Raw genomic sequence first — 12735 nt, forward strand, 5'->3', positions numbered from 1 at the left:
TGATTGATGTAATGAAAAGTTTGTTAATAATAAATTGTACATGATCATTTAGGAAATAAAATGATGCTTCGCTCTTATCATCCCTTCATTGCTACATTTTCAAATTTTTATTTCACCTGTTGCCCGCAAACCTGTTAATAATACATTACTTTTTATTTAGTATTAGTTTGTTGTTTTAAAATAAAATATTAGGCTTTTTCCTGTTAATTTTATAGGAATGTTTTTTTGTTTTGAAATAAAATATTACGTTTTTGTTTGAAAATACAGTTTTGTTTCTTTTATTTGTGGTTGTGTTTATTTTATAAGATATTTTCTTACACTTTTTATTTAATTACTTGAAATTTAAACGTTAGTCCCAAAATATTGTATTTAGTAATTTGAAAAGAAAAAAAAATTAAAAAAAATGTAATGTAGGTTTTGAAGGTGTTTAGAGAAAAGACCTATAGATATTCGTAACAATTTAGGAATTGGAAAACATTTAAAACTTAACAATTTCCATTTAATAGAGAAATTCAGAATAATAAACTGCGTTAATTATAAATTAAAAAAACACACCCAAACATACTAAGCTTGAAATTATATAATAAAAAAGTAAGTTTTATGGTAATAGTATATAATATATTGAAGTGCTTTCCTTGAAATAGGTTTTATAATTTAGTTAGTATACTGAAAAAGGAAGAAATAATATTAGGAAATCCAAAGATAAAGAAAATAGGAGGATGTGTATAATTTACAGGCAGTAAATAATGCTAAAATAATTTACAAAAACAATTATAAACAAGAGAACTATTGATAAAATTTGTATGATCTAAATGGTTGAAAAAACCTACAAATAGTATACTTCATATCTACTCTATCACCCTTTTTTCCTTACTTCCCGTCTCCTTCCTTTCCACACAGCAATCACACCTATCATTTCAGATTTACATTCACAAGTTAATATCATATTGCTAACTCCTCTCAAAATTTAATAATTCAACTTATAAACTTGTTTTAGTAAGCAAAATTACATAATATCATAATTTTATGATGCTAAAAACTAAAATAAAACATACCTTTATAAGATTATAATGTTATATATATGTACAATAAAAATTAACTAATATTTTAGGTTGTTTGACAGATTTGATAGTATTAGACCGGTTTGATATGAGTGTTATGTATTATTAAATTTTGACCACAACTGAACCTGCTTAATACTAACCTGGGCATTTTCTGTTTTCAATTTTTGAAGCTCTTCCTGAGCACAGATAAGCCTACATGTTACAAATGCATGGATTAAGATATATCCACATATATATTTCACCATGTAATCCAACTATATTTTATGATACAATACCTCCATTGCAAATCAGTTATCTCATGAAGTAACTCCTTCTCCCTATCCTGAGCTGCTTCAAGCTGCAGAGTGCATAACCAACATTACTCCATAAAAAATTGAAAGGAAAAAGCAAATACAAAGTCATTCATGTAACACTAAAATGTTAAATAAGCCGAGAAAGTTAAATAACCACACAAGCCATTGTATAGTAAACTTTAACAGTATTTATTAGTCTGTCTCCACTTTTAAATTTATTGGCCTTTTAGCTTTTAAACATTTATTCCAGTTTTCTCACTAAATAAATTGAGAAAGAGATTGAGTAATTTTAGAAAAATTATTCCAATAACCAAGTCATTTATTGCCTTTTCTTAATTTGTGTAAAAAAACTTAATCGTCAATTAGTCAATTACTAATTAACAACTTCCGAGAGGAGGAGGAGGTTGGAAATAAGCACCCTTACTTTCATTTGTGTCATATAATCATTAACTTCCCACGATTATCCAAAAGCACACTCAAGTAATAGCGAATCCTATGTTTTAATTGAAAAGCTTTCCAGCAACCAAAACTGGTGCAGCCTAAGAACTTAATCAAACACCTTTCACGCTATTGTAATTCTAAATTTTCACCACCCCCAAACACAATTGACATTAATATTAATTTATTATCCAACATTCTTGTACTGCGGCCAAATGTAATTTTTTTCAGATGGCACATCCACAAATATGTTCAAATGTTACCATAATTAAAAAATAAGCCCCAGACATACATACCAAAGATTTTTCAGCTCCTGCTATTTGTGCTAGGGTACATGAGCCATCAGCTGTACAGTAGACGAGAAATAATTGAAAAGTATTCGTATAAAAAAACAGAAAACAAAAGTTAAACATATATTCAAACAAAAAGTGTTACTGGTAGAACCTGTAGAGTCACCGGCAGTAATAAGCTTCATTAAACATAAAATGCTTTCCTGTAAAAAAGTCATTTAAGAAACAGTTACTAGTGAAAACTAGCTGAAGGAGACCAGCCATAACTCATAAGGCCATAAAGCAGAACATACCTGTTGAAGAATATTTGTCTGCAGTACAGAGTGCAACATAGGAAACACAGCTTGGCCCGAAAGATTTGATGATGTGGCTTCAGATGCTGGTAATAATGGCAAAGTTGGTTGTACAGAAGGAACATTATGCTGGCTAAAAACCTGCATAACGCGTGTCGTTCCCATGAGATGTAGAGTTATAACTGCCTGCGTGTGTGATCTAAAACCAACATCCTATTATTTAATTGACGCATTCTTCAAACCAAATAAACTAAACACATTGCGACTCTTTCATTTTCTATTAGAGAAAATGGTAGCATCAATTTCCGGCAAGGTTAGTTGCAGGCAGCAAATCAAACACCATTAATGCCCATGCAATGCAATAAGAATAACATTAACAAAATGACATATCCTCTATAAAGTAAGAGGAAAGTCACAAATATCGGTATGGATGCGGCCTAATTAATTTTTAATATACTGTCGTAGCTAAGGGAAGAAAAGGGACAGTTATACAAACTTCAAAACCACAAACCTGCATGCTATGACTCTTTTGCAGTACAGGAGAAGGGGCAACCTGAAAAAAAAAAAAACATCACATAGTATTTCAGTGTTCAACAAGAAAGGAGAATAATCAGTTGTAGAGTAATTACTCACCTTTTCTGGGTCAACATTCTCAGATGTAACCTTAAAACGTCCTCTTTGCTGTACAACTGGCACTTTCGATTTCTCATCAGTGTCATCAGAATTAACTGTCAAAAGAATGATTAATTAGACAGAAATGCTTAGTAATCCATCATCGGGCTTTAAGAACTCAGCTGTTATCTGTCCTTTCTTTAAAAAATGTTGACACTAGACAAAGCATTTGATGGGACGAATGAATATAAGCAGTTACCTGATGATCTTGAGACTCTTGATGGAAGTTCAGTAAGTACGTCCTCTCCTGTCTGTGGAACTGAAGTTGCATTGCAACTTGAACCGTTCTGGGGCAGATTTTGTAGTTTCTCACTGCCATTTATATTGCTAAGTATTAATGGTAATGCAGATAAAGTATAATACTCAAAGGATTAAAAGAAGGAAATAAGGTATCATTAGAGGCAATAGTATGCTTAAAAGGATAATTACATTCGATACAAACAAAATAAATATGTTGATAGTTATAATTTAACAGTTAGAATAATAAAAAACATACGTTATATATAGTAAGACATTACTGTTTGGTTTATATTCAAACCCTTGAATTGGATTAAGGCACCTAAACTTAAACAGTACACAACAACCAGTAAGTATTTGATTTCTAAAACATAGAAGTTATACTATCATTGATGATATAAACCAGCCCATGCCACAGAATAATCTAATTAATTTAGTAAGTTTTTTATAAGACAAACGAATATATTAATAACTAGTAATCAAATTAATTTGCAAAATTAAATGACATAAATAATATTGGCCTGAAACACTTTGACATGTTAATGTTGTTTATCAAATCTTGTTTTAAGCTATCAAATCTTGTTTATCAAATTACATAATCTAGTAAAAATGTCAATGAAATTGTTTTCTTCCAAATGAGAAAGCAAAGTTCTAGCAGAGAATAGGAAGAACAAGAAAAACACAATACTGTTAATACATAGCCATAAACTAAACATAGAACCTAATGCCAGCGCCAAATAAATCGTTATATGATATATCAATGTTTGATGAATATTTATTTAAGCATGTCTGTCACGAATATTCTATATGGATCAATAAAGTATTGCTCCAAAGTTCTATACATGAGACGGAATGAAATGGTCTGTGTAAATGTGTGTAAAAAGGTGCTGCGGGCTATCCTTAGACTGTTTCTTCCTGCACCTCCATAGTTTCTTCTGCCACCCCCATATACAACATGAAAATACCTTTTTAACCTTCTTGTGCCACCCCATAAAATAGCTTCCGGATTATGTAATCCATACATGCATTTAAAAGAGACTTCCAGATTATGTAATCCGGAAGTTAAAAAAAACTTCCAGATTACATAATTCGAAAACTAATCATGCATCTGAAAAAAGAGTTTCGGATTATGTAATCCGGAAGTTAATTATGAATTTAAAAAAAGACTTCTGGATTACATAATCCGGAATATTACATAGGGGTATTTTTGAAAATATGAAAATGTATGGAGGTGGGAGAAGAATATATGGAGGTGCAGGAAGAAACAGCCCTATCCTTATAAGAATGTTTAATGACCTGAGATCCAGGTTCAGCCATTCCAGAGGATGGAATACTGAAGAAAGCCCATATTTTATGGTTAGGATTTTGGATGAGGCTATTTTGTTCTGCACTCCCATGGTTTCCTCCTACACCTCCATAGGGGTGTGTAAAAGACAAAACTACCCACCTTGCTGTCACCCTTTGCCACGGCCACCCCATTGCCGTCCCCGTCCCGCCCTGGTCCATATATTTGTGTCATGGACTAATGGAACAACTTATAGGTTGCATAATACAAAATACAATATTGACTTCCAGATTATATATTTGGAGAGTTAAAACTGACTTTCAAATTACTATTCTAAATTGTCTAATTCGGTACATGCTTTTAAGTTACAGATTGCACAATCGAGAAAGAAATTTAAACCAAAGGATAAAGTGGGAATTTTAATGTTTATGGGGTGCAGAAGAAAAGTATAGGGGTACAAAAAGAAATTCCCTATGATGATCACGCCTACCCTGGTCCATCGGACAGAACGAGGAGTTGAAAAGGGACAACCACATCAGCCAAAACAGGCTTCAGAATCACAGCACAAATATCAAGCTCAGCCACGAAAAAAATAACTAATAGAACAAACAAAGCCAGAAGAGTACACAACACACTCTTTACAATTGATTAAAATTTACTGAAAATTACAATAGCAGGAGCGAAACTCATTAAATAAGAAATGGAACCCACAAAGTTTTATAATCTCCAATAAATTTCCGTTAATAATAAAGATTGTGTTGGTAGCATTTAGCAACAAAGCAAATGCAAGTGCAATTATCAAAAGTAAACTCCAAGCACTTTACTAGAAAAAGATTAGACAAAATTAAACTGACTTAATGCATAATTGTGATATTCACCTTTCTGGTCGAATTGGTGGAAGGGTAACTTCTGGTAAGATGCTTGATGAACATCCTCTTCTATGATAATGAAGGGTGGACATTCCCTCCACAATTTTTCCACCGTTTTCCATGTCAGATTTCTCACCCAAATTACTGTCCACGTGATCATCGACAGAGGATGAATAAATTTGTTGTTCATGGCTTGAATTGGTGATGCTAGAGTCATCTTCGGATTTTTCAAGCCTAGTTCTGGAAATGGCAACACATTATAATAATTGGATTAACTTGATTGACCCGTTTCCGAACTGTAGAGACAGATGTAATTTATTTCAGAATATAAGATCCCAAGCCAAACGGAAGCGTTAGCCTGTGATGTTGTAAACTTATAATCTCATAAGTTCTCGTAATTTGAAAATTACAAAAAGGTGTAATCTACTAGATCTGACATCAGATGCATAATATATTAGAAGCATACTTGGCATCAATTGCAGAAACAGAAGCTGATTGATTTCGCGTCTCATCATTTTCTTCCTGTGAACCAAAGGCATTAGAACTACTCCAGTTAAAAAATTGCTAACAAGAAACAGAAGAAAAACAATATATATATATATATATATATATATATATATATATATACACACACGCAAATACATATACTTCGTATAATCATAAGTTATAACAAGTATAAAATTAATTTATAAATACCATATCAACAGATCGAGAAGGGTTGTGAAATGCACTCGGTAATTGTTTCTCTTGTGAATCAAGTGTAGATAAAGAACTTGAACTTGCTGCATGATTCATATCGGACATAACATCTTCGAAATCATGGATCTAGAAGGAAATAAAAACCTTTAATTAGAAACTCTATAACTGTTGGGGTCACATGTTGGTTGTAAGTGTGAAAAGATTGGACCATGGTGTGTACCAAGGAAGCCTGAGCCTTCATATCTTCAAGATTGAAGTTCCAGCCACTAATTCCTCGTTTGTATTCATTCTATACAGGATTAACACAATGATGTCATGGGCTTACTATCAAATAATATATTTAGACAATAGAATAAGATATTTTGAAAGCAAATGGCATAATTCTGGCACTCAACTTAGCAGTTGCTCTAAGAAATTAGACACAGTAGTTGTTACCTGTGATAATTCCTCCATCTTTCCATCAGGCATTTTCTTCTGTGCGAGCATATCTTCTTCTTTTCTCTATGAATGAAAAAAGAGCTTATAAAAATATTACATCATTACATGGGCCAGGGAAGGAGGAAAGTTATGGTAATAATAAGGAACCTTCAGGGCCTCCATTCGATCACCTAAAGCAGGCAGCCCCTCCAAGAGCCTTCGAATATGATCATTGGAGCGAGCCTGCTTAAAGAAGGAATGCTTTAACAACTTGCTTGCAGAGGGTCGCTTGGTAGGATCTTTTACCAAGCAGCTAGCAATCATCTGCTTAAACGACTGGAGAGAAAGAAGAAAGATGCGGATTGAGAATAAAGAAAAAACGAGTGAAAGTTGAAACTTAATTAAAACTTTGAGAGATGAAATAACTAGGTAAGGTGACCTTAGAGAACTTCTTATCCCTTTCGTAGTCAAGGCCAGGTGGTGCATTTTGCAAAGTCATGAGCAGTACCTGTAATGAAACCAGGTGGTAGTAGTAAATAACAAGCATGATGTGTTTTTGTTATTTAATAATTAGCTAGTTAATAGTATACCCACCTTCATTGGTGGAAACTTTGAGAATGGAGCATGACCATGAGCAAGCTCCAAGGCCGTAATACCAAATGACCAAATGTCAGCTCTGGAAAAGAATAATATTAACTTCATATGGAAAGTAGAATAAATTATTATTTTTATTATTATTATTACTTGAAGTTATAGCCATGGAGTTGCTCCATGACCTCGGGGGCCATCCTGTAATGAAGCAACAAAAGGTTGATGAGATGAAGAATGAATGAAATGCGGAAGAGTTACTGCAATGCGACAATGCTAATGAATGAATATACCAGCAAGGTGTTCCAACAAACGTATTCCTCGTGCGTTGACGGTCACCAGAATCAAAGAGGCATGCGGAAACGCCAAAATCGCCAAGCTTAACGGCGCCGCGCGAATCGATGAGAATGTTGCCAGCCTTGACGTCGCGGTGGATGTGGCCGTGATGGTGAAGGTACTCCAAACCCTTCAACACCTCTTTGAGAATGGTCGCAATCACAACCTCCTCAAACCCGTCGGGATGCGCGGCTTTAAGTATGTGGAGGCACGAGCCGCCAGACATGTACGGCATGACAACCCACAGATTGTGCTCGCTGACGAACGAGCAGTGCGATTTAAGCACGTTAGGGTGGTCCACCAGGATCATCGTCTGCGCCTCCCGAGACACGTTGTTCTGCACGCATTGCCGCATTGCATTGCGTTTATTCAAATTTATTCATAATTTGTACCGAATTAATCGAATTGAAACAGAAATTAAAAATTACTGAAAGCGATGATAGATGATGATACCAGATCGCAATTGTCACGTTCGAAGTCGAGGATTTTGATGGCGACGACCTCATTGAACGGAACGCAGAGCGCGCGGTGAACGGAAGCGCTGACGCCTTGGCCAATCTCTTCGTAGAGAAGGTAATGCTCGGCTCCGATCGGATACTTCTTCTTCTCCGTCTCCTTCTCTTTGTCCTTGTCCTTCATGGCGATGGATCGTTGTTGTGACCTGAGATTGAGATCGGAAAGGCGAAAAAGCGAGAGAAAGAGGGAGAGAAAACGAAAGAGGTGAGGTCACGTGAAAATGGGTGAGAACAAATGAATGAATGAATTGTGGTGAGGGTAAGGGTAAGGTAAGGGTAATTTCTCGTGAAATTGAAACTATTGGGCTTTCTCTTCTCTCTCCTTTTTCTCTTTTTCGGTTCTGTTCCGGCCTTATCGGGTGGCCACTATTTCCCGCCACCTTTCTTCTGCAACCAACTCTTCCTCCTCTTCCTACTCCTTCTCCTATTTCTTTTTTTTATTTTATTTATTTTCTTTTATTAACACTAACATAACATGCATTATATATATTTCACTCTCAAAAATAAAAAAATAAAAAATATATGCTGTTCAATTTTCTACATGGTTTTGATTGCAATTTTCTAGATGAAGAAAATGAAAATCTTCTTTGATTTCATAAATAATCTTTAAGAAAATAGCGAATGTTATTTTATATATAAAATAATATTTAAGAAAAATAAATAGTCATATAATTTAATTTTAATGATTTTCTTATTTCACTGTTCAATCAATTTGGTAGAAATGCAATTTCATCTAATTAAATTACAAGTAATTATCCATGGTAAATTATAAATTGCAATTATTAATTGAAAACAACAGAATTAAATGAATTTGGTTAATGCTAACACTTTAATTAAGGTTAATTAGGTATAAATTATAAAATTATAAATTTAAAAAAAAATAATGTTATGTGTAAAGATATGATATGTTTAATAATGTCATAGAAATAATAAATATTATTTTGTAAAAATATTTTTATGTTAAATATTAGAATGCTTATAGTGTTTTATCATTTTGATTGTTGTGATATTTTATTATTTTTGTCTCAGTGTTAAGTCATAATTTGATAAAGAAAATATCAGGATATTAAGATATATGACGCACTATAGTGACATATAGTAAAGTAGTAGTTTTATATTATAGAAACCAACATTTTAAGAAAATAAAAATCGAAGTAATAAAAATATATATCTTAATATATTTAAACATGATAAATATTAAAATTTGAAGAGAATATTACTTTTATGTTCTGATACCATTCCTTTTTGAGGTATAAAATATATATTTAATGAATATTTACTATAACTCCTTAATTGTCTTTCAATAGGTATCCTCTATTTCTTTTTCTTTCTGATAAAGTTTTTATTGAAATTATTATAGTTGTTCATATCTCAGTCTAAATATAACACAAGTTTGATTATATTTATAATCACATTTATTTAAATAACAGGAGTTATGTATAAATACATTAATAAATAAAATAAAATGGATGAACTTTTTGTTGGAGATCTCACATCGACTAGAGATTAGAGCTTTTCATTGTATATAAGTGGTGCAATCCTTACTTCATTGAGCCAGTTTTATGAGATTGAATTAGGCTTAAAGTTCACTTTGTAACACTTTTAATTCTCTAGTTTGACAAATCACATCTCATTCATAAATTATTGTTTGCTTTTATATTCTTTTTATATCTATTACTTTATAGTTTTTTTTATTAAAACAAACACATTTTTAACATACAAATTATTTGAACCTTGAATTGTATACATAGATTTATTGTTTAACCATTTGTAATAGTTTTCAAACTCAAAAGCATTCATTTACATTTCCTACATCTCAAACAACAATATTCTCTTTTTCCTCCAAATGAAGATTGATTAATATTTTAATTTTTCACACCTAATGAGTTATAGGTTTTATTTGTACTTGAAAGTGACATTTTTCTCATAGACTATTTGAAAAAGTGATAATATTTGCAACAAACTTATTTAGAATACTATATCCATGGTAGAAACCTTAACTTGGTGATTTATTTATAGACCCTAAGGTAAGGTGAAACCGCCTTATGCATATATAATAAGACACACGATAATAATTATAAAACAAGTTTTTCCATCACTTCAATAACATAATAGACTACACTAACATATATTATTTAGTGAATAAAAAAGGTAAAGAAACACAAAATCAATTATCTAATAATCAAACATCTATACCTCTAAAGTGTTTTGGAGTGACATCTTGTTCCTTTAAGATGTTTGAAGTTATTCGACACTTCTCACAATGTTTTAACATGAATATATGCATCTTTAAAAACAGTGGACTAGAAAAAAAGTTTAGATTGTATTACGAAGTGGACTTTAAGCCTAACTCAACCCCATAAAATCGGCTCATAGGGTTGAGGTTTGCACCCACTTATATACTATGAAAGGCTCTCATCTCTAGTCGATGTGGGATCTCCAACACACCCCCCTCACGCCGAGAGTGATAGATAGAAGCTCGTGCGTGGGACTATATATTATGGGTGGTCCGATAGCGGCCCGATAGCAGGTGGCACGATAGGCCCAACACAAATCCCACATCGACTAGAGATTAGAGCCTTTCATAGTATATAAGTGGGTGCAGACCTCACCCCATTGAGCCGGTTTTATGGGGTTGAGTTAGGCTTAAAGTCCACTTTCGTAATATGGTATCAGAGCCATTTCGAGCCTATCCTAACGAGTAATTGTTGGGCTTATCAGGCCACCCGCTATCGGGCCGCTATCGGACCACCCAACATATATAGTCTCACGCACAACTTCTATCTATCACTCTCGGCGTGAGGGGGGTGTGTTGGAGATCCCACATCGACTAGAGATTAGAGCTTTTCATTGTCTATAAGTGGGTGCAAACCTCACCCTATTGAGCCGGTTTTATGGGGTTGAGTTAGGCTTAAAGTCCACTTCGTAATAGATTGATCTTTAAAACTTTTTTTTCACCATTATAATAACCTTTATACGATAAACTATGAAAATGCCAAAATTACTATTGACTTTCTCTTCAAAGAAACATCCTTAATCAAGCATTTAAAAATAATATCTCATATATTGACTTTACCAACAAATAAAATAATGATTTTGTCAATGCAAAAACAATTGTCAATAACATTAAGTGGTGACATAATTCAATTATGCTCCATTGAATACATTGTTTGTGTGTAATAAATGGTATGAGACAAAACATTTTCTCCTTTGACATATAGTTGCCATAAATGTACAATCATCTACATCACAATGAATTTAAATTCCTTATTTAAGTCCAAAACAATACTATAAATAAACTTTTCTTTTTAGATCATGTGATTATTTGCTATGTTGTTCATCAAAGTTGTATCTTTATTTAACAAATTGTAAGGGGTTGTGATTTTTTTCAAAAAATATGAATATTCTTAATAAGATTTATTGGGTGTTATATGTAGTTAACTTATCAAACATTATCATAAACAAGGTGTATATCATTGCTTCATGAAGCTTTGATGCTTGTTTTCTATTCATTCTCTCATAACATGATTGAGATATCTTTGTGGTAAAAAAAATAATACTTGTAATAAAAATGAATAAAATAAACTCTAAAGACACCACAAATGTGGTGATGATTACTTTTTCCAACTCTTTCAACTATCCAAGCGCAATTCTTAGTGTTGGTCCATTTTTTAACTTCTTTCCTTTGTTAAGTTTCCAAAAACAACATGTATTTTTTTATATATTCTAAAATCTCAAATAAGGGATTAGCATGACAATTTGCTTAGTGAATTAAATTCAAGGAATGAATTTTAATAAACTATAAGTTCATTTTGTGATTGCAAGTAAACATCACCTGTCTTAAATTTGCTAACTAAGTTTGGTTCACTCAACGAAAACAATACATTACAATTATTTTATTGGTTTAAAAAAATATTTTTTGATAAATTTTGATATATGTATTTAAAAGTTGTTCCTAAAACACAAAAAAAAATAAAAATTGTGTAGACAAACATAATATTGATATATAACAAATTAAATCACTTATTTAAGAATTTATTAATTTTAAACAACATAAAAGTTGAAAAGTAGTTCAAATGTCTTTTAAACACAATGATTTATCAAACAAAATAGATATTTAATATATTGAGTTTAAATTAGGTGTCCTCTTATATTATAGTTTGGATAACTATATAATGATTATGATAATCGATTACAAAATGAATATCTAGTAACAAAGTGTTTTCTTGTGACTTATAAACTGAATATTACATATAACAATTTTGATCAGAGACCCCTTTGTCTGGGGAAACAAGAACTATTTATTTATACTTTTTTTTTTCTATAATCCAATTTTCAACTTATGTTAATAATTTATTTATTTGAAAATCCCATAATATTTCTTAAAAAAATTAGACACAAATACCTAAATTATCAAAGAACACTACAAAATAAAAGATCTTATACATTATCAAAGACAAAATAAATTATCAAAGGCTAGCATTTTTCTCCATCAAGATACATTGAAATTGTGAAGGAAGAAGGGTTAGAGATATCTCAACAACTCTTGACCCAAATTCTACAGAGATACATCATAAAATTACAATTAGAGTTAGGACAAAAAAAGTTCACATAAGAGTCTATGAACTCAAAGACAATACTAGGTGTTCAAAGTCAAGTAAAGGGCCTCCATGCATTGGGTTTGTGGAAGGTGTGACTCATGTCTTCTCTCGATTTTGGATTCTACTTGTCATCTTATA

At 32.1% G+C, this 12735-nt stretch overlaps 1 protein-coding gene across 1 annotated transcript; it reads right to left on the bottom strand.

The window, feature by feature from the left end:
- Positions 1–667: 667 nt before the first annotated feature.
- On the bottom strand, positions 668–8450 carry LOC137819478 (Protein kinase superfamily protein). Its single transcript, XM_068623341.2, has 20 exons — positions 7935–8450; positions 7439–7818; positions 7302–7346; positions 7152–7233; positions 6997–7065; positions 6726–6893; positions 6576–6641; positions 6361–6429; positions 6138–6266; positions 5908–5963; positions 5451–5681; positions 3250–3362; positions 3012–3106; positions 2890–2931; positions 2379–2519; positions 2240–2288; positions 2092–2141; positions 1340–1401; positions 1205–1256; positions 668–909 (listed from the first exon to the last, which is right to left on the bottom strand). Exons 1-20 carry the CDS (start codon positions 8118–8120, stop codon positions 904–906), a joined length of 2091 nt encoding a protein of 696 aa, XP_068479442.1. The 5' UTR covers positions 8121–8450; the 3' UTR covers positions 668–903.
- Between the last annotated feature and the right edge of the window lie 4285 nt (positions 8451–12735).

The sequence above is a fragment of the Phaseolus vulgaris genome, chromosome 10 (assembly GCF_051622355.1).
Source record: "Phaseolus vulgaris cultivar YP4 chromosome 10, ASM5162235v1, whole genome shotgun sequence".
NCBI lineage: Eukaryota > Viridiplantae > Streptophyta > Magnoliopsida > Fabales > Fabaceae > Phaseolus > Phaseolus vulgaris.